Source organism: Geotrypetes seraphini, chromosome 14 (assembly GCF_902459505.1).
Source record: "Geotrypetes seraphini chromosome 14, aGeoSer1.1, whole genome shotgun sequence".
Classification (NCBI taxonomy): Eukaryota; Metazoa; Chordata; class Amphibia; order Gymnophiona; family Dermophiidae; genus Geotrypetes; species Geotrypetes seraphini.
The window spans coordinates 71101101-71124605 of NC_047097.1; the positions used below are offsets into that span (position 1 = coordinate 71101101).

General features: G+C 44.2%; 1 protein-coding gene across 1 annotated transcript; it reads left to right on the forward strand.

Annotated features, from left to right (window-relative positions):
- Positions 1-4209: 4209 nt before the first annotated feature.
- Positions 4210-23165, forward strand: SYNM (synemin). Its single transcript, XM_033920288.1, has 4 exons — positions 4210-5032; positions 6005-6129; positions 13306-13379; positions 15138-23165. Exons 1-4 carry the CDS (start codon positions 4226-4228, stop codon positions 19709-19711), a joined length of 5580 nt encoding a protein of 1859 aa, XP_033776179.1. The 5' UTR covers positions 4210-4225; the 3' UTR covers positions 19712-23165.
- Positions 23166-23505: the final 340 nt, after the last annotated feature.

Here is a 23505-nt window from a genome sequence, read left to right on the forward strand (position 1 = left end):
AGAGAGGGTGGATAGGGACAGATTCTTCAGGCTGAAGGGGACAGCAAATACGAGGGGGCATTCTGAGAAACTGAAGGGAGACAGGTTCAAAACAAATGCAAGGAAGTTTTTTTTCACCCAAAGAGTCGTGGACACTTGGAATGCGCTACCGGAGGAGGTGATCAGGCAGAGCACGGTACAGGGATTCAAGCAGGGATTGGATGGATTCCTGAGAGATAGAGGGATCGTGGGATACTGAGGGAGGACCTGGGATGTAACACGGGTGTAGGAAGTTAGCCAGGAAATGAGTAAACCAACCTGGTCGTGCATGGGTAGACCGGAGGGTTAGGACTTTGATAGGAAGGCAGGACTTAGATGGGAAACCAAGGTGGCAGGGGAGCCCCTTCTGATGATTCAGACAGGTCTTGACCTGTTTTTGGGCCGCCGCGGGAGCGGACTGCTGGGCAGGATGGACCTGTGGTCTGACCCGACAGAGGCACTGCTTATGTTCTTATGTTCTTAAGTGTCTTCACACCCAGCTCCCCCACAGACCTGCATGGATTCAGAAATTGAAGAAAAGGAAAAATCCCCTGTCCCCCTTTTTTAAAATCTAATTATAAGGGTGCACTTTTTAACTCATTTCCTTGCCAGGAAATTAAGCTCTTGAGCTAAAGATGATCTTTTTCATAATCAGTAAAACTGTTCTGAGTAGGGTGGAGTCTACCAAATGGCCACAAGAGGGCATCATGAAAAGGGGCTACATAGAACTAATATGATTTATTTCCAAGCTTTGATGTTATGTGTCTTCCACTAAAAACATATTTCTTAAGGATGGACTGTCCTATGAAACAAATGACGATCACCAATCAGAGCAAACACTAAGCACTCTCTTCTTTTTTTTTTGTAAATCTTTATTGGTTTTTTAACTTTGATAGTGCAATACAAATGGTAAAGCATACAAACTGCTTAAAAACACACTATTAACTATACAATTATTACATTAAACAATCATTTTCTCCCCTTCTTTTTTTTCCAATTCTTTATTCATTTTTTCATCTTCCATCAAATACACAATATTTCATCAAATGAATCATACATATTACTTGAAATTCTTCCTCTTGTCATCTTAAATACTTAAATTATGTCCCTCCCCCACCCACCCTTTTCACAGATATTATAATCAAAAAATAACATACATGTGCTATATTCGTAGATATTGATTAAACCTATATTATAACTATATACCACCCCCCTCCCATAATTATAATTTCTTTTTTTTTTTAATTCTTTATTCATTTTCAAATTTACAATAAGTGTAACAATATATCCAAACAAATTAACATAAATATAACACTTAATAATCATCAATGGTACAAATAATATGTTCTTATCTCCCATCCTTCCCACCCTTTCTTATCATATAATCAATACCTTATACAATATGTAACAATAAATTTACCCTCCCCTCCCCCCCTCACAAACTTGTAAATTTAAGGGGAAATAAAATAAAATGTCATCTAATCGGTACAATACTTTGTAAATGTCTCCCACACATCCTGAAATTTCTTGAAAAAACCACGCTGTATTTCCATTTTATAAACATGACATAAGGAATTCCACCAGAAATTATAATTTAATCTACTCCAATTTTTCCAATTATACGTAATTTGTTGAATGGCAACCCCAGTCATTATAAGTAATAATTTGTTATTATTTGTAGAAATCTGACTTTTTGCTCTCATTGCCATACCAAATAGCACAGTATCATATGATAATGCCACTTTCAATGTAAAAAGGCGTCTAATCATTACAATAAGTGTCAATGGCCCCCAAATCTTCTTAAAATTATTATAATTCCCTTTTTGTATGGCAATTGTTCTTTCCATTTTGTATATATGGCACAACGAATTCCACCAGAAGGTGTAATTAAGTCTAGTGTAATTTTTCCAATTTCTGGTGTCATTATTAATAAAAGTTTATTGTTGCTTGATGAAATTTGACTTTTTATTCTCATTGATGTCCCAAATAGAATTGTATCATATGATAGAGCTACATGGTTTTCTAAAAAACAATTTGATTTCCAAAAGGCCATGATATAGGGACAAAAGTACATTAAATGATCTAGAGACCCTGCTTCCAGATTACAGTGCCAACATCTATTAGACTTAGAGCTATCCAACTTCTGTAATCTAACTGGGGTCCAAAATGCTCTATATAACAAAAAGAACCAAGTTTGTCTCATAGATGCAAACACTGTACATCTCATTTTCTCCCCTTCTTATCTTAATTATTAAAACAATACTTTTCTAGCAGACAACCTGACGCGACTTCAAGGCTTCGACTATAATACAGCGCATAGCCTTATACAAATTGCCAGTTTTGCCACAAGAGAAGGTAAGAGGGAGGGAGGGAGAGAAATGCACGGCTGGCCGCCAGGAGGGAGTTGCTTGACCGCGTGAAGGGTGCTGGGGGTGGGGGGATGGAGATGAGAAGACGCTGAAGACGGGGACAGGGCGGTGAAAGGGAGAGCGGGGACGGTGACGGAGCGGTGAAGGGGACGGCAGAGATGGGGACAGGGCAGTGAAGGGGACGGCGGGGACGGGGCGGTGAAGAGGATGGTGGTCCGGGGACGGGGCAGTGACGGGGACAGAAATTTTCCCCGTGTCATTCTCTACTGCTGATATTTAAAGTGCTGATTGGTCAGATCACTCCAGGTGTATCTGCCTCCTGCATTTCCATCTTGTGCATTCTTCTGTGGCTAACTTATTAGATGTTTTGTCACTTCGGATGGTGCACTTTGAAGAATATAGAGCATCTATTTTAAATATATTAGGACCGAAATTGAGGAATGTCTTACCATCACATATTTAATCTATGATGGAGTTTAAAACTGCATTTAAAGAAACAAAACAAACATCTATGTCAGGAGGCATTCAAGACCAGATTTAATGATCCTCTCAGGAAATTATAAAGAACGCTTATGTAATGATGATGTTTTACTGCGATGTATATGGTATTGTGAATATTATTGTTTTAATTATGAATGCACTGTTGTAATCTGCTTTGTATAAAGGTGGACTATAAGCAGAACGCTGTTTGGTTTGTCTGTCCAAGTTAGATTGTAAGCTCTTCCGAGCAGGGACCGTCTATAAATGTCAAAATGTGCAGTACTGCGTGATAAGTCGTATTTATTGAAGTAATGTGAGTAGTCTAGTGTTTAGATCTGTAATATGAGAAGCAGGGAAAGCTGAGATCCAAATCCCATGTCTCCTACTGACATTCCTTGTCATCTTATGCCTTACTCAGCTTGTGAGCTCTCTGGGGTAGGGACTTTCAGCAGTGCTATTTAAAAAAAAACCCAATCATAGTATGCAGATGACAATAAATTCTGAAAAATGTACGTTAAGGTGATGTTTGAATAGCAGTGCTTACTTTTTTTATTTGGAAAACATGTGTTCTGTTTTAAGATGTTTAACTTTCTCAAAGGGGAAAAGGAAAACCAACAGAGGCAAAGTCACTGGTTGAGTGTCTGAAGTGGAAATGAAGGACCTGCAATTCTGTCTTTTCCTTTGCTGCTTTTGCTGAAATCCCTTCCTGGTGGATCCTGGAATTCAGATAGCTTTATTGGCATGACAATTTGACATCTGTTGCCTGGTAGGTGGAGAGTATAAAAACCCAGAACATTTTCAACAGCATAAGAAAGGCCCCCTTATGGAGGAAATGTCTTGATTATAGCTATAACTCAGCAATGAAACATTGATAAAAAAAATCTAGCACAATCCTTTACAAAGCCACACTAGTGTTTTTAGTGCTGGCCAGGGCAGTAAGCTCCAGAATCGGAGCTGTGACCGCAGCCTTTGTAAAGGGGGTGGGGGTAAATGAACCTTCAATATGTGCACTTTATTGTGGAAAATAGCAGAAATTTAAAACACTTCACTGATAGCTAAACACTACCCTCCATGTCCTTTTGATTGCACTACCATGCGCTTCTCCTTCAAAGACTGAATTTGAAACTGGCCCTTGCTGGCAAGTAGGGAATGACAGGGGGATAAACTCATTTTCTGTCCTCATCCTAAGGAGAGGGACGGGGGACAAATGTGGCCAGCAGGGGGCTCTGCTCTCCCGTCCCAACCGGTGCTGAAAGGAAAGCGGCCAAGAAACCATCGGGCCCGGGCGCCCCTCCCTTCTTAACTCTGCGCTGCGCCCTGGACAGCCTCAGTCGGGACTCCAGAGCCGAGCCGCCAGCATGTACCAGGGCAGGGCGGGCATGAGGCCGGGCATCGGGGACGAGAAGCTGGAGCTGCAGGAGCTCAACCGCCGCCTGCACCACTACCTGGCCCGGGTGCGCCAGCTGGAGCAGGAGAACGGGGCGCTGCTTCAGGAGATCGGGCAGCTGCGCTCCTGCCGGGACGACGGCTGGCTGCGGGGCTACCGGGAGGAGGCGCAGCAGCTGCGGAGCCGGCTGCAGGAGCTGAGCGCGGGCAAAGTGCGCGCTGAGCTCCAGCTGCACGACCTGGGCCTCGAGCTGCGGCGCCTACAGGCGCTGAGCGAGGAAGAGCGGGCCGTCCGCGCCCAGCTGGACGCCCAGCTTCAGGGCCACCGGCGGGACCTGCAGCGCGCGCAGCGGGACGAGGCGGCCATGCAGGAGCTGCTGCTGCGGCTGCAGGCCGAGCGCGCCGCCCTGGACGAGGAGCAGGAGCGGTGCGTGCTGGAGCTGCGCGAGGAGCTGCTGGTGCGGGCGGGGCGGCAGGAGCAGCGCGCGGCCGTCGGGGGCCTCTGCCTGGAGGAGGTGGAGGGCGGCGCGCGGCTCTTCGTGGCCGAGGTCTGGGAGGACGCGCTCGCGCTCTACCAGCAGAGCCTCCAGGAGCTGGAAGCCAAGGCCGAGGCGGACCGGGCGGGCCAGGAGCGGGCGGCCGAGGAGAAGGAGCGCTGCGCGGGGCAGGCGCGGGACCTGGAGCGGCAGCTGCGGGGGCTGCAGGAGCTGCGCGGGCGGCTGCAGGTCGAGCTGCAGGCCATGCAGGAGCGCTACGGGCTGCAGGTGCAGGAGCTGCAGGTGAGCCAGAGGAAAGGAAGTCCCAGGTGGGCCGTCGGGTGGTCAGGGTTTCCCCAATGAATATGCATGAGATCTATTTGCATGCACTACTTTCAGTCATTGGGGAAATCCGTAAAACCAGACTGGATTGCAGCCCTGGAGGAGGGACTTTGACACCCCTGGTCTAAGTGGTTTACAATCCACCCATGAAAACAAATACAGATGTTCTGGAGATAATTTATTCAACACTGACATATAAAACCATGAAAATTCAATTAAAAAAATATTGTGATAAAAATCCAACTGGACCCTACACGGATTTTTATCACAGTATTTTTTAAATTGAATTTTCATGGTTTTATATGTCAGTGTTGAATAAATTATCTCCAGAACATCTGTGTCCACAGGTTTTGTTTTTGTTTTCACGGTGGGTCATTGGGGTCTCCCCATTCAGGTCCTCCAGCATTTTCCCCTGTCTGTCCCGGTGGGCTCACACTCTAGCTAATAATATACCTGGGGCAAGGGGGGATTAAGTGACTTGCCCAGGGTCACAGGGAGCAGCACCGGATTTGAACCCACAACCTCAGGGTGCTGAGGCTGGAGCTCTCCCCACAGAGACGGTTCTTTATCCACATATACCGGCTGCTTTACAATGCGTTTTCATCAATGTAAAAAGATCTGATTGGGAAGGACACGTCTGCACTTTAACATAACAAATTAGCTTGGTTTGTGGGTTATGACGATCGGCTTTGGTTATTGTCTAGCACAGGGATCTCAAAGTCCCTCCTCGAGGGCCGCAATCCAGTCGGATTTTCAGGATTTCCCCAATGAATATGCATTGAAAGCAGTGCATGCACATAGATCTCATGGGGAAATCCTGAAAACCCGACTGGATTGCGGCCCTCAAGGAGGGACTTTGAGACCCCTGCTCTAGCATGACCAGATACTCTCTGTTCTGTCATAGTTGTTCCATTATTTGCTCTCTTTTGCTAGGTGATAATACAGTCACTTGAAGAAGAAAAGCTGTCCCTCGACATGACTGTTGCAGATCGGCTGAGGGATTACCATGAGCTCATGCAGGTGAAGTCAGGACTTAGCCTGGAGGTTGCAACATACAGGTAAGGATGTGATCTGGCCCAGCGTTAATTGTGGTCCACTTGGACCTGCTGCCCTTCCAAGGCCAGTGAGCGGCACTTTAAAATCCCAAAACTACAAGAATTGACTATGTTTTAACATTTGCTTTCTGCTACTGCCGCCAGTACTAATCTTAATCCCATTTCATGCGGCTCTTCTCTGAGCTGTAACATTTTATTTCACATGTTTAAGAATGATGAGGTTGTGGGTGAACATTCAAGATCTTTTCTGAAACCAGTTTCCAGATCGATTCCAGACCATACAGCCTAGGAAGGAGTAGCCTTGTGGTTAGAGAATGACAGGGTGACAAAATTCATCACCGTTTCCCATCCCCATGGATAACCATGGGAAGCCATCTCCATGTCATTCTTTAAGGAGGGAGGGAAGAATCAGAGTATGACTGGGCCCAACCACTGACCCTCAAGCCTTGCATTGAAGAATGCTGGTATAGAAGGACTGAGGTCGAGATTGGCACTGACAGTCTCTGGTATCCAGAGCAGCTATTGTGATGTCATCATGCCTCATTCCACCAATGCCTAAGAGTCAGCCTCAGTGATGTCACAATGGCTTCATTCTCCTATACTTGGCTCACATAAAAGTCAGAGTATGAATGGGCCCAGCCACTGACCCTCAAGCCTTGCATTGAAGAATGCTGGTGTAGAAGGACTGAGGCTAAGATTGATTGTCATTGACAGTCTCTGGTATCCAGAGCAGCTATTATGATGTCATAATGCCTCATTCCACCAATGCCTGAGAGCCAACCTCATCAGTGATGTCACAATAGGTTCATTATCCTATACTTGGCTCACATAAGAATCGGAGTATGAATGAGCTCAGCCACTGACCCTCAAGTCTTGCATTGAAGAATGCCGGTGTAGAAGGACTGAGGTTGAGAAAGACATTAAAGAATGACATGGGATGGTTTCCTGTGGTTATCCACGGGGACGGGAACAGTGATGAAGTTTGTCACCGTATCATGTTCTAGTTGGACAAGTTCCTGCCGAACCAGAACGTACACAGGTAAGGCTAGACTCAGGGCACTGGCCTTTGACCTGATGGCTGCCACAGGAGCGGACTGCTGGTCTGACCCAGCAGCGGCAAGTCTTATGTCTCAGCACCCTAAGGCTGTGAGTTCAATTCCCTCTGCAGCTCGTGACTCACTGAACACCTCATTGGCCCAGGTACAAACTAAGTATGTAATAAACTGCTTTGATTATAACCACATGGAAAGAGCAGAATATCAAGACCTGTCCAAGCTTTCTTGAATTCAGATACAGCCTTTGTCTGCACCAGGACGCCATTCCACAAATTCACCACCCTTCCCACGAAGAAGTCTTTTCTCAGGTCCCACCCAACCCATTCCAGAGCTTCCTTTCAGGCGATATTTTTCCCTATGGAAATGCGAGAGCCAGGAATGAAGAAACTGACCTGCAGAGTTTTCTCTCTCTGATAGACTCAGGAAGGGTTCGTTGTGGATATCCTGAAAGCCCGACTGGCTGGGTGTGTTCTGAGATCTGGATTGACACTCCCTCCCCAATTTAAAATGACAATTGTATTACAAGAATAATTCAGGGTGCTTAAATTAATTTTCTGTTTGTAATATATCAGTGGGACGGGTCAATGGACCACCAGTGTTCAAAGGACCAGACCACAGTCAAACCCAATGCAATATTGGGTTTTTTCCTTGTCCTATCATAAAATTAATTTCTTCCCCCTCTCCCCTCGGATCATGTACATTGTAAAGAGTTTCATGTAGCTTGTTTAAACATCGCTTAGAAATTGGATAGGCAATTTATCAAATTTTAATAAAAACTTGAAACTTCTGTCTGAGTGGAAGGTCCCAATTTTTTCTCTTCTGCTTGCGCTCTCATGGGCCCGTATCCTGCTGGACTTCTTGCGGTTCTTTGTAATATATCAATAACAGGTCCATTTTGATATCAAAGCACATCAAGTTGACCTTTCATGTGGAACACGAGTGTAAAATGAGTTCTGTTGTTTGAAAGCAATACATTTTTGAATTTTAAAACCCTGAGGCCCCGATGCTCAAAGCTCTGACAACACGGTAATAAATACCGCGTTGGGAGTGATTTTTTTGCTCATGCAAATTATGTGGATGCTATTTGTGCAGAGCAGCCCTGGTAAAAGGGGGAGGAACTGTGTCTGGTGCCTGCTCAGAAGAGCATATCACTAGGCACAGCTCTATTTTGTTCCTGTTGCTACCGCTCTACCTCGTCTTGATTGTGGCTGTGGTGCCACAACCATTTGAATGGCAGGGGAAGCCCTGAAGCCACCCATCATCAGCTCTGGGGAGTACTGCCGGTTCAGCTGATCGTGGCTCCGGAGCTGTTATCAAGATGGGAGAGCGAAGGCTGCTTGCTCAGTTTGTTGTTGGGGGGTGCAGCTGTCGTGCATGTGTTGTATGAGTGTACCCACAATAGTTACAATTTCCATGTAAATGTGTGTGCGTTTGTGTTCCCTTTTGTGCATCACAAGGAACGCTCATTAGAATACTAGGGTTCTGATTGGCTGCTACAAGGATCGATAGCAGCCACGGAGAACCTTTTTGTGCATCAGAAGTTGAGCTTCCATGCCAGGAAGACTGATTTAGTGAGTCTTACCAGCACAAAAAGCTTTTGAGTAGAGAATGACACAGGGACAAATTTTTCCCCGTCCCTGTGGGAACTCATTTTCTCATCCCGTCCCGGCGAGTTCTTTTCCTGTCCCTGCCCCATTTCTGCAAACTCTGTCCTCATCTGCGCAAGCCTCAAACGCTTTAAAATCCTAAGTAGCAACATTCTAGAGCTCAGATTGTGATGTCATAATGCCTAATTCCACCAATGCCTAAGCTCCGTCCTCATCTGCACAAGCCTCAAACACTTGAAAATCATAAGTGTCCGAGGCTTGTATGGTTAAGGCAGAGCTTACAGAAATGGGACAGGAACGCAGGGATGGGAAGGGGAAATTGAGTTCCTGTGGGAACAGGGAAATATTTGTCCCCATATCATTCTCTACTTTTGAGCATCAGGGCCTGAGTATTTTGCACTTCAGCTTCTCAGGGGCAGCTGGGTGCATGGAAGAGTCCTCTCGAAGTTTCTTTCCATTTGTCATTTTTGTATGGCAATCTTAACTTGTGGGGTTTTTCCTTATGAATTCACTGTCCTGTGCTTCCAAGGGAGCTAAAATATTTCATGGACTGAATTCTTAAAGGAAGACCTCACACATTTTCTGGTGACACAAAAATCTCCGTACCTGTTGTAACCATTTATGGAGCTCGTGACTCTAGACACAGCCTCTGCTTAAGACGTTAGTCCCAGCCTGTGTTTTTAAATGGGCTACTAGTAGTCGAATCTGACTAAAGGTGATTTTCCTAAAAAAACAGCTGTAGGCTTTGAATTTTGGGGAAGGGGTGGAAGAGGGGGGAAGAAACGACACTGGAGCAAGGCAGGGACCATCTCTTTACGCCTCTTGTCATGTCATATCATGGATGTCTATTTTCTGTTGTGTCTTCTCTCAATTCATCCCAGAACTTCCAAATTATCCACTTCCAGGAAAGGTTGCCAACTGGGTCCGGATTTGCCTGACAGGGTTCCTCCAGTCCTGGGTTTACCTCAGTGCTTGCAAAGACCTTTCTTTTCTTAGGTAATGCAATGGGGGGGAAACCAGAACTACAAGTCCCTGCATGCAATGGAATAAACCCAGGACTGACTCAGACCTGTTGGCAGCCTTAATAACATTTGATCCGGCTAGAATCCAGATCTGCCGTGTTACTCAGTTCCTGCAGAGAGACCTTTTGACTCGGAGGGGGGAGGCGGATCGCCCCGGACGCCATCTTGGTGGGGGTGCCAGCACCTCTCCTCTCTGCCTCCCACTCCTTACCCGCCCCACCCCCATACCTCTAGCCTTTCATCAGTGCATGCGGCAGCTCCAACCTATTGCTGGCGCCGGCCTCGGCCCTCCCTCTGAAGCCGCTTCCTGGTTGCGGGACACCATAAAAGAGGGCGACTCCAACCCTTGCTCTGCCACTGCTCCCTGGTTCTGAACTTACATCCAGAAGCAGCCTGTTATTCTACCCATTGAAATCAATGCTTTAGCTCCATATTGCATCGAGGTCAGGTTGTCAGAAATCCAGGATGGTCAGACATCTTTCTGGAACCGGGTAACTTGGCAGCTCTGAGTTTGCTTAAGTCACTGGGGCCTGGAGTTTTGGTTTTTCCTGCTGGCTTCTTGCCTCACTGCTAATTGTGTCCCGGATCAGAGCTGCTCCATAGGGGATTATGAGCCGTGCTTTCTGCAGGTATCGCACTGTCCCTTTTTAAGACTGTCAGAGTGAATTGGATCTTTTTGAGACACACGTGAATGAAACCTGCCAGGGGGAGGGGGAGGGGAAGAGCTGCCTTTATTTTTGTCCTCAGCTTGGATTTAGCAGGGAATACAGCTTGGCTCCAGCTTGGCTCGGCATACTGCAACTCTGTCACATTAGAGTGAATTTCTGGAGCTTTATTTTTAGTGAGCACATACATCACTCTAGCAACTATAACTGTTTTGTTAACAGAAGTCTAATAGCCTTAGTCAACGCTCCATTCCTGGTTCCTGTCCGCTCGGCCTTTAACCCTTACATAGCAGGCATCCTTGAATGGATGATTTTAAGAAAGGTTTGGACAAGTTCCTGGAGGAAAAGTTCATAGTCTGTTATTGAGACAGACATGTAGGAAGAAACTGCTTGCCCTGGATCGGTAGCATGGAATGTTGCTACTCTTTGGGGTTCCGGAATCTTGCTATTATTTGAGATTCTGTCTGGAATCTTGACTCTGGGGTTCTAGAATCTTTTGTTACTCTTTGGGATTCTGGAATGTTGCTACTCTTTGGGGTTCCGGAATCTTGCTCTTCTTTGAGATTCTGCCTGGAATCTTGAGACTCTTTGGGGTTCTAGAATCTTTTGTTACTCTTTGGGATTCTGAAATGTTGCTACTCTTTGGGGTTCCGGAATCTTGCTCTTCTTTGAGATTCTGCCTGGAATCTTGAGACTTTTTGGGGTTCTAGAATCTTTTGTTACTCTTTGGGATTCTGAAATGTTGCTACTCTTTGGGGTTCCGGAATCTTGCTCTTCTTTGAGATTCTGCCTGGAATCTTGAGACTCTTTGGGGTTCTAGAATCTTTTGTTACTCTTTGGGATTCTGGAATGTGGCTACTCCTTGGGTTTTGGCCAGGTATTAGGGACCTGGATTGGCCACCATGAGAAAGGGCTACTGGGCTTAATGGACCATTGGTCTGACCCAGTAAGGCTATTCTTATGTCTTGACCCCCTCCTTTAATTGGTTTGTTGAGTGAAAGATAATTATGTCTTGAGGTGACTTGGTAGGTTGCTTGCCTATTACGCCCAGATCCTGAGTTCAAATCCTATACTGGGGTTTCTGGCCAGCTCAGCCATCCATCCACTTCCACTCTGTAAATGATTGAGGAATGGAATTGCAAATCAGCCGAAGAAGCTATTGTTCAATGGCGGCCCCTCACCTTTCCCTTTCCCTCAGTGGTGCAAGTTTGACCTGCCGCTCTAGAGGAAACGTGTTTCCTGCATTCCTAGGGTTACCAGATTTTACTTATGGTGGCCGTCGTTTCACGGTCAAACAACCGTTTCATCAGGGCTCTTTAGCGATTGCAATATTGATATGTAAGCATGAGCAAAGCAATTTCGTGCACGGCTTCTTAGGTGCAGTTATTGGTAAACGTGGCTGACGCTGGTTGGAGGATGGCAAGAAATTTGGGCCAAATGGAAGAGATCATTTAGCCTTGCTGTTGTTGTCTTGTTAGAATCGAATCGGATGCAAATATTCTATTTTAGGGTTGATTAATGTGCTCTGTCCTCGACCTGGGTAATTAAGTGGATGATAACGTTTCTGAAATAAGTAAATAGACCAGGCTTGATGCTGAGTAATGATTGGGGGAGGGGAGGCCGAGGGCTTATCTGACGCTTGTTGAAGCTGGTTACTTTTGATATGATGTAAAACTTGTTTCAGAAACTGACAGCTGACTTCTTTCTGACCTATGTTTACAGTTTGCAGTGGCCTATCTTTCATGCCGTATGGAAATTCATATGCATGCTAATCTGTGCAGTGTATTTCTCAGTAAAAACGTGGAAAAGTTCAAAAGTTGCTTCAGAATGAGAAAATGTAGCCAGTGCTCTTTTTTTAAAGAGTTATTTGACAGGGTGAAAGAGCCTTTGGTCTTTGGTGTAAAAGGTTACATGTATGTTGAAAATGGGCATTTGGTTACCCAGTTCCAGACTGGAGATTTTAGGTCACTCCTGGATTTCTGACCACCTCCTCCTTGTGCATTATGGGACTTGCAGCGCCGATTTCGACAGGCAGGATCATGCGCCACAAATCCCTTCATCTGTTCTGCGCATTGCCCGGCACTCCCAACCCAGTGCAGTGGTGTAGCTGGGAAGATTAACGCCTGGGGCATTGGTGCCCTGCGTCACCATGCTGTGTGCTCCCCTGCTCTTCCCCGTCACCGCTTGATCACCTGTCCCCTGGCCGACGCGAGCAGAATCTTCCACCTGCTTCCACCAGCCTCGGTTCCCCTCTGACCTCATGTCCTGGGAGGGATCCAAGGTCGGTGAGAGCAACAGGTGGAAGATTCTGCTCACGCCAGCAAATGTTTCAAGAGGTACGTGGGGGGGGGGAGGGGAGTTCCGCCCCTGTGAAAATTGCCCCCGGGGCGGTCCACCCCATGCCCCCTTACTGTGCAACTGACCCAGTGTTTTCCACGGGGTTGCCGGAGTTCTGTGCGTTGATCCCTCAGAGTTTGACTCACAAGGGCAGCCCCCAACCCTAGTGACGAATAAACCTCACTTCTAAACAGAAAAATTGAGCTGGCGTCTGGACGCTTTTCTTGTAGAGAGTTCTTTGAGCTTCTCACTACTGGTTTTTCCAGCTGCTCAGACTTCAAAATACTTTTACTGTTTCACTAAAATGCAGCTAGAATGTTTTTTTGAAATACTAGGGTCGGCTGGGGCTTTCCTTCAATTACTCAATGAAAGCAGAAAACGATGAAGGTTAACCCTTTGAATTCCAGCTGTTGCTTGCTGTGTAGTGGGTGTGATTTTGCTTCACTGGCTACTTTCAGAAATATTAACGTTTTTTTTCTTTATTTTGTGCTAGGGCGTTACTGGAAGGGGAGAGCGACGGGGAACAGATCTTGTGGCTTGAGCTTCATGGGAAAAAAGTCCCAGCAGGTACTGGGGGATTTCTCTAGAGTTCACTGGGTGGTATGGTCTCTGGTATTGATTAGGAGCTCTGAGTCTATAACCAAACGGTATTGGAATTAAAAATAAAAGCTAAAATAATTCCATTGACTGATGATCCAGGCATACAAATTGCACCTTGTAAATTCAAGAGCCCTGAGCTTCACACTGGTCTGATCCTTTTCCTGTAAGGCTGGGGCCGTGCAGGATGCTCTAGGGACACATGTGAGCCAACGATGTGGCCATAAGATTCTTTCCGACGGTATTTTTAGTTGGACAGCATCCACAGACAAAAGCAGCATGGTAATAATATCTTTATTGGAAGAAAACTCAATTACTGGATGGGAAATTTGTCTGCCTGATGTGGCCACGTTTCAGCTTCAGGATCAGAAATCTCATACGTAAGTATCACCGCATCGAGCAAAACAAAGAACATCGATTCCTCTTAGCGAAAACAATTTAGTTTCAAAAAAAGAGGCATTCTCAAGCAGTTAGCAGGGCGTCTCTCTTAGTGAAAATCTTTTGCAGGTGCCATGTTAGGCAATCAGATTTCACACTTTTCTCCCAATGAAGACGTTATTACCACCATGCTGAGCTTGTTCTTTGATGTTATCCAGACCCGTTCGTCATCTGTGTACCGTTTGGTGGATTTTGGTCTTTTCTTCAGATAGCATTTTTATACTGAACCTAGCATAAAGAGGGGAGGGGAATTTTGACTGATTCTGCCCCATTTCTATAGCATTTTAATATTTCAGATTAGAGAACTAAAAACCTGGCTCTTCTCTAACATGTCATTTCTTTTTTTCCCTTACTTTTCCACTCGATCTATAAACTTATGTAAACTTTTTCCTACCCTTTCTCATTTTTAAGTTCTTGTAAACCGTGCCGAGCTCTACTTCCGTGGAGATGATGCGGTATATAAACTTAAGGTTTAGTTTAGTTTAGTTTAGAGAATGACACGGGGACAAATTTTTCTCTCTCCCTGCAGGAACTCAATTTTCCCTCCCGTCCCCGTGAGTTTTGTCCCTGTCCCATTCCTGTAAACTCTGCCTTAACCACACAGGCATCGAACACTTAGGATTTGAAAGTGTTTGGGGCTTGTGCAGATGAGGACGGAGCTTAGGCATTGGTGGAATGAGGCATTATGACATCACAGTCTGAACTCTAGAATGTTGCTACTTGTGATTTTAAAGTGTTTGAGGCTTGTTCAGATGAGGATGAAGCTCAGGCATTGGTGGAATGAGGCATTATGACATCACAATCTGAGCTCTAGAATGTTGCTACTTAGGATTTGAAAGTGTTTGAGGCTTGTGCGGATGAGGATGGAGCTTAGGCATTGGTGGAATGAGGCATTATGACATCACAATCTGAGCTCTAGAATGTTGCTACTTAGGATTTGAAAGTGTTTGAGGCTTGTGCGGATGAGGATGGAGCTTAGGCATTGGTGGAATGAGGCATTATGACATCACAATCTCAGATCTAGAATGTTGCTACTTAGGATTTGAAAGTGTTTGAGGCTTGTGCAGATGAGGACGGAGCAGAGATAGGAAAAGAACTCTCCAGGACAGGATGGGAAAATGAGTTCCCGCTGGGACAGGTAAAATATGTCCCTGTGTCACTTTCTATTTCAGATTACCACATTGTATCTTTACAATAGTTGAGGCTGTGGTCCCTGAGGGCAAGAAATGAAAATCAATTCATTCTAAAACTAACTGACCTTTCTTTGCTTTTCTGATCTATTTCCTGCAGGCATCAGGACTTTTGCCTCTGAACACAGAGCCGAGTATGCCCCACATCGGAGAGAAAATGACAAGAGGCCATTTCCTCTCATCAGGAGTAATGTTGATGCAAGATCCAAAGGGCGCAACACAAACATCAGCAGAAATCTCGCAACCCATGTCAGGGCACCAGCAACAGACACTGGGAGAGTTTTCCGGAAGGATGTGCCCGTCTCAGCCTATCATCCTCCAGTCATAGTCAGGGAGGAATCTTCTTACGAAAGCACCGCAAAGACCAACATGGGATTCAGAACAGGGGCTCCAAAGTATGACTTTGCAAAAAGCAGTGAAATTCAGCAAATGATAGTTCCCAAAAGACGTCAAAGAGACATAACCATCCCTACCTCATCGCCTTTGGTAAAAGAATCCACCATACACATTCATACCTTGGATAGAGACCAGGGAGATGAATTGAAGCTTGGTGCTTTGCAAGATACAAGATCAAAAATGGATCGTTTTAATAAATTTCCAGGTTATGAACTGAAATCCGATTTTATAGGAAATATATATAAGACAACTGAGGAGAAGGTATATTCTGTAACAAACCAGAAGGCTGGTATGGATATAAAGACTCTCCTGAGTGAGAAAATAAAGGAAGATAAAGCAATGGAAAATAAGAGAGAGACAGAGCTGGAAGAAAAGACAATCGGGAATGAATTCCCTGGAGAAAAAAGAAGTTATGTTTTTGAGATAGGTACAGAAGCAGCATTAGGTAGAGAAGAAACAAAAAAAGAAGAGAGACCAGTAAAGCAAACAGAGTTATTTATTTGGGAAGAGACACATACAGAGGATAAGCCATCAAGAAAGGAGAAGAACGTTATGTTCAAAGGACAGGGTTTGGAAAACGAAACTGTAGGACAGATGGATGTTGTGCCAGAAGAACAAACGAATGGACATGAGTCATTCAAAGACAATGAAAGCTTTACTGTGAAAGAAAAGTCTCAAAAAGTGACTGGCTATGAAATCCCAATTACCTTAGGAAAAGACATTCAAGAACAACAGGAAACATTCAATGATCTCCACTCTAAAGCTTCTAGAGATCTTGACAGTAATGAAGATGCTACTAAGCCTACTGAAGCCAGAGAGATACATGGTCAAGAAAGTGAAACAAAGGAATACGAAAAGGAGACTTCGTGGAAGGAAACTCTAGCAGGAAATGTAGGAGTTGCTGACATTTTGCAACATTTTGGACAACCTGATAGCTGGGAAAAAACTGAAGGTGCTCAAGTGACGTACGTTGAAAGGACAGAACATGCAGCCGATGGCTCCGTAAAAACGGAGATAATTGTACAGTCTGGCATGAAGGACGATACAGATCTCACTGATAAAGGTGATCTAGAAGCTTTATTAAACAAGAATATCAAAAGAATGATCCCAGAGGATTTGAAAGGAACAGCAGCGGAAAGTCTGATAGAAAATATCATCCATTCTGGCCTCAAAGGAAAGCAGGATCTGGGAAAAAAGTCAGTTAATGTTGAGATTGTGGAGGAACCACTGGGATCGGTTATGGATGAGAAAAGTGAATTTTCCACACCGTTCCATGTAGAGGAAGTAGATGATGCTTGTGCAGATTTGGAAGGCAGCTGTAGTGGTCATGATACAGGTGAAGCTCTAATAGTTGAAGAAAGGAGAAACAAAATGCAACCTAGTGAAGAGATGGCAAATGTAGAAGATGTAACAGAGGAAGAAGATACAGGAGAAGAACTAAATTATATTGTATCTACTCCTGATGACTACCCTTTAGTCTATGATCAAGAGGATGGTTCCTTATATGGACAGATTCACATTGAAGAAGAGTCAACAATCAAGTATTCTTGGCAAGATGAATTTTCCCAGAGCACAGCGAGTAAGAAAATCGTTAGTGGCTTGCATGAGTATGATGACTCAGATCAATCAGAAATTGCAAGCCAGAGCACAGAGAGCAATACAAATGCAGACAGATTAAGACAGGAGCAAGCCAAAGAAGAAACCGCTCACTTGGAAGCAGTTGTAACTGAGAAAGAAATTAAAATCCCACATGATTTCCAGACATCACTAAAGGAAATTCTGTCCCAGGAAACTAAAGATCCAAAGCATCAGCTGAAGGATGCATTAGAACAACTGCAGGAAAGTCTTCCTAAAAGCCTTAGGGAAGAACTATCTGCATTAACAGACAGTGGTCAAGCGGAGTCCGAGAACATGGCAGTGGACATTAAAAAAGTTGAGCAAATATCCGATAGTGGGGTGGTGACCATTGTTGCGGAAATCAATGTATCACAAATGCTTGACAAGGATAACTTTGATGCATTGCGACACACTGATGGTAGAATGAGTGAGATGGCATCGATGCAGTCTGAACAAGATGAGGTTTCTAAAAATCTTAAGACTGAAAGCATCGTCAACGGTGGAAACAACATAGCAATAGATATATTTTCATCCAATAATCAATCCATGCCTTACAAAGGTCAAGAATTCTATAGCTCTTCTACACTAGGAAGTGATGGAGTAGAATGTTACACAGCAGAGCAAATAATTCATCTCCCTGCTTCCGAATTAGAGCGCTGTCCCACAGGAGACAGTTCTTGGTCAGAGACATCAAAAAGCAGCGGATTTGTGAAGCAAATTAAATTCGGTCCAAAAGAGAATCAAACTACTGGGGAAATCATATTTGAAGGACCCACTTCAGAAATGTTAGATACAGGTGTTGAGGGGGACCTTTCTCTAGCTGAAGGTTTTGCTGACGTTAGAAGAACTGTGAACCATATTAAAGTTGGTCCAAAAGAAATTCATACTACTGAAGAGATCATATTTGAAGGGCCCATCTCTAAAACGCTGGAAGTTGGTGGTACTGCAGACCTTTCAGAGACAGATAATTCATCAGATTCCAGCACTTCTGTAAGTCATATTACCATTGGCCCAAAACGAATTCATACTACTGAACAGATCATATTTGAGGGGCCCATTTCTGAAATGTCAGAGTCTAATGATAGGGAAGGTTCAACAGATGTCAACAGATCTATAAGGCACATTAAATTAGGTTCCAGAGAAATTCAAACTACTGAACGGATTGTGTTTGAAGGGCCCATTTCTGAAAATGTAGAGAAATATGATCAAGGTGGAATGTCTAAGCTGAGTCCGCAAGAAATTCAAACTACTGAACACATTATATTTAAGGGACCTATTTCCAAAACTGAAGAATTCAGTGTTATAGAAACCCTCCCTGAGGAAGATCTCTCAATGGATATTAACAGGTCTACAAGACACATTAAATTAGGCTCAAAGCAGATTCATACTCATCAACAAATTGTTTGTGAAGGCCCCATTTCTACACATCTCCAGCTCAGTCGTACAGAAGACCTTCCACAAACAGAAGATTTGTCAGATCACTTACAACTAAGTCCTAAAGACATTCAAGGTACCAAGGAGATCATTTTTGAGGAACCTGTTTCTGAAACACTTGGGTCCAGTGATACAGAAGATATTTCTCAATTGGATCAATCCATCAGACATATTAAATTAAATTCAAATGAACTTCATTCTCCTGAAGTCATATTTGAAGCAACTGTTTCTAAAATTCTAGAATCCAGTGATACAGGTGATCGTTCTCCATCTAGAGAGTCAGCAGATTTCAACAGATATATTGAACTTACTAAACTAGGTGATAAAGAGTTTCGGTCCTCTGAAATTATATTTGAAGAACCTATTTTTGAAACACCAGGATCTAGTGATACAGGAGATTATTCAATGCCTGAAGAATCTACAGAGAACAGATCTTTTGAGCATATTAAATTAGGTGATAAAGAGTTTCAGTCCTCTGAAATTATATTTGAAGAACCTATTTTTGAACCAATGGAGTCTAGTGATAAAGATCATTCTCTGCCTGAAGATTCTACAGGTAACAGTAGATTCATGAGCCATATTAAGTTGGATGCAACGGACTTTCATTCACCTGAAATCATATTTGAAGGACCTGTTTCTGAAATCCTAGGGTCTAGTGAACCAGGAGGTCATTTTCAGAGTGAAGAGTCTACAGATAACAGATCTAGTCACCATTTCAAAGTAAGCCCAGAAGAATTTAATTCTTCTGAAATCATATTTGAAGGACCTATTTCTAAAACACTGGGATCTAGTAATATTGATGTGCCTTCACAGCTCGAAGAGTGCACAGATGCCAACAGATCAATCAAACACATTAAATTAGGGCCAAATGAAAAATCGTTCACATTTCATATGGACGTAACTCAGCTTACAACAGTGTCCTCTGATGCAGCTGGAGTCCAGGAACATCCAATGGTCTTTTCTAGTAGAAAGTCGGTGAAGGAGCCTGAAGTCAGCTGGGTACAGAACAAATCTGAAGATAATCAGAAGGCGGAGGAAAGGGGAAATGAGGAAGATGAAAGCATCGATGCTCCTTCCGACTTTCGTGGTGAAAATATCCAGCAAATAATTGATGTGTCTAAGTTTGATAAAACAGTGCAGATGCAAAGAATGGTGGACCAAAGATCAGTGATTTCTGATGAAAAGAAAATTGCTATTATCTATCTAGACAATGAGGGTGATTCCTAATTCACTAGGAGTGCAATTTAAGATGCCAGCGTCGGAAACTTTTACCAAGATTTTGCCTATTGGAGGAGAATTTGGATATCCTGACTGTCTCCTATATCGATACACTTTTCCATTGTGGATACCCTAAAAGGAGCTTTGTGTCTCAAGAGATGCCTTACCAGTCCCGTGCTAAAATTCTCAGAATGGTAAAGCACAGCAAAATGTTTTCAACAGCCCCTCTCCGCTACCAGCTGTTTAGGTTATGTGCAGTCATCCTCTGACATATGGGAACTTTACTAATGAATGTTTATATTATGTGTTTGGACTTGACAGTGCAGTGTATATCGTTTTTTGACTAACCAATAACACGTCCGAGTTGATTGTCCATGTTTGCTAAATACCAGGATTAGTTACAAATATACACCATTTGCAGAATTCACAGAGAGTATATAAGAGTGTCCTATGCTGAACACAATATACCAGGAAGCTTCAGCAGCTATTCGTCCAGGGGGAGATTTTGGACCACAATAGGTAATCATATAAATAAGATCACGTGAAATTCAGTCCTATCCTCATGCGGTACCGTACACGAGGGGGTTCTGAAAAGTCCTCAGCCCAACCATGGGTCATCGAGTGACCTGCAACAATGTCAAAAAACATCCCCCCCCCCCCTTCTAGGAAACCGCGCTAGCAGTTTCTAGTGCAGGGAGCCATGGAACTCGGTGAGCGTCGGGAGCAGCGCGGGCCATTTCGCACTGCTCTCTGCTAGAGTGGTTTCGTAGAAGAGGGGGAGAGAATTTTGTGTCTGCAAATTGGCACTTGACAAAATAAGATAACACTCTTTGCTGCTACGGTGGAAGTTGATTGGTTGGGCTGAGAACTTCCTAGCGCCCTCTCGTAGCTGGTTAAGTGTTGCCTGCGTCTAGTAGCACTATAGAAACGCTCAATATTGCACTTAACCAGCTATGTTTTAGCCGGCTCTGCAAACCCGGAAATTGAATGCCAAAGCCCAGACATAGCCCCCCAAAATACTGAATGCCGACCCTCATGTATTTATTTGTCGGGATTCACAGAGAGAAGTGGTTTTCTCAGTTAAGCACGAGGGATCCGGGTCTCAAGGGGGCCCCACCACTTTTGCCAAACCCGTGTTGCGTTTCGCTTTGAGTATTCTCCATGGAAAGGTATATAAATATGCGTGCACATATATGCACTGATAGAATCTTAATGCACTTGGACAAGCTTTCGCCGTATATTACATCTCAGAATTTTTTCTAGATGAAGCACTAAGCTTTGCACTATGTCTCTCCCAGTGTATCACTCCGCATAGTACATCATCGAGATGAGATTCAGTGGCACTGCGGTCCAAATTCTCTATAGAGCGCCCTAATGCAGCACATATGCAACAACCAGAGTGGAATTGCCCAAAAGAGAATGATGTGCACTAAAAAAGTGTCCTTCAATCCGTCTGGTGAAATAACAAACTTTATTGTTCAAACATCAAATTGACTCGACATGCCCATGTTTCGGCCAACAGGCCTGCCTCAGGAGTCTTAAAAGTCACAAATGATGATATACGAGGTCTACTGACACTCGAATGAATCTGACCACAAATCAATCAAAGAAGAATGTCATGCCACAAGGAAACGCCTATAGTTCTCTCTTCTTCATAATGCAGCAAAAACATACTGTCTGAGCTCCTCCCATACGTCACTGTGACAACGTACATCTTTCGTCAGTACGGTATATTGCAAATAGTAATGAACTGGTATCTTATGAGCGAAGCAGAAACACCTTTCTTTGGACACACAGGATTATCAACAGCACCAGTTGGCTTGGATTGGATTTATTGCAGTTGGGACACTGTTGGGACCAAAGAATTTAGTGGTTCACAATATGCATACATAATCATCAAACAAATAAATAAGATAGCTAGACCTCCAGATATGATATGCAAATAATGGATGCACCCAGATCATCCCCATCCCCTCGGATGTTCAGTGAAAGATGAGCACAATTGTTGCTCTTCATATAGCTTTATATTAAACTCAACTGCTACTACTAGGAATTACGGTATTTCTATAGTGCTACCAGATGTACACAGCACTGTACAGAGTTACAAAGAAGAAGAAAACAGTCTTGCGCAGGGACTGTTTCTTTGCGACTGTACAGTGCTGTGTACGTCTGGTAGCGCTATAGAAATAATTCATAGTATCGTGTTTCCCCCAAAATAAGCCCTAGCATTATTTTTAAAGGTGCTCCTAATATAAGCCCTACCCCAAAAGTAAGCCCTAGTTAGATCGACCCCTGAAGCCCCTCCTGAATGTCCACGACGCTACCCAACTCCATCCCTGACACTAGTACTACTCGATTTGCCGGTAGCAATGCTTTCTCCCCCCCACCCCATGTGCAGCACCTTTCTTCCCCTCCCTCATATCCCCCTGCGTAACAGAACCCCACCGACCCACCGCGAGACCGACATAGCTCCGCTCCAAACAGCAGTGGCAGCAGCACTCTGAACAGGCTGCGACCTTTCCCGCCAGGGCCTTCCCTGTGCCACGTCACTGATGACATCGGTGATGCGGCACAAGGGGATGTGTGAGAGGGGAGGAAAGATACTGCATATGGGGGAGGGAGAAAGGAAAGAGGAAGAATTGGGGTGGAGGAGAGGAAGGGAAAGATGATCATTTTACATGAAAAAAAAATAAGACATCCCCGAAAATAAGCCCTAGTGCATTTTTTTTGACCCCAAATTAATAGAAGACACTTTCTTATTTTGGGGGAAACACGGTAGTAATAGTTGTAATAATAATGACATGTGAAATTGGAAAAAATAAACATTTTAATTCATTTATAAGAAACTGAAAGATGAAAAGTGAAAACTTAAAACAATATTAGATCAAAGACAATATTTGGGTTTTATTCATGACCTTCAGGTCTCTAAACCTTTTGGTCTTATTCAGTTCTTTCGTCCTAGTTTGCTCCCAGTTTTTCATGGAAGGGAACGCAAAGCAGCTTTAAGAATTTGGACGTGTTCTTTTTAAAAGTTAGTTTTTCTTTAAGATTGCACAGTCGGCATTGGCATGTAGAACACCTGTCAACAATAAGGACTGACAAAACCAATTCCGAAGAAGTAAATCACTGATCGGACTATAAACTGAACTCGGAGAAAGTGCCTTGGCCAGAGTCCTGGGCATGTAGGATAGGGAGGGAGCAATTCTGAATCTGTGCGCCTGTGACTCTTAGGCCTGACTCCTGGCTCCTCCTTAAACTTTGAAGGAGCTGGATGGAAACAGAAATGGCCGGCTCTTCCCTCAAAGCTGATAAATCATGACCACAGGGCCAGATTAGGGCTTAACATAAGAACATAAGAATTACCGCTGCTGGGTCAGACCAGTGGTCCATCGTGTCCAGCAGTCCGCTCACGTGGCGGCCCTCCGGTCATAGACTAGCGCCCTAACTGAGACTAGCCCTACCTGCGTACGTTCTGGTTCAGCAGGAACTTGTCTAACTTTGTCTTGAATCCCTGGAGGGTGATTTCCCCTATTTGAATCCCTGGAGGGTGTTTCCCCTATTTGAATCCCTGGAGGGTGTTTTCCCCTATAACAGCCTCCGGAAGAGCGTTCCAGTTTTCTACCACTCTCTGGGTGAAGAAGAACTTCCTTACGTTGGTATGGAATCTATCCCCTTTCTCAGTATTTGGAGTAGAATACCGTCTACTGCCTCTCCTTGGAGTGCGCTTAGGGCTATTTTTACAGATGAAGTAGGCCTTTTAGTTTTGGACCACTAGCTAACTACTGGAAAGAAGGGGAGCGTAT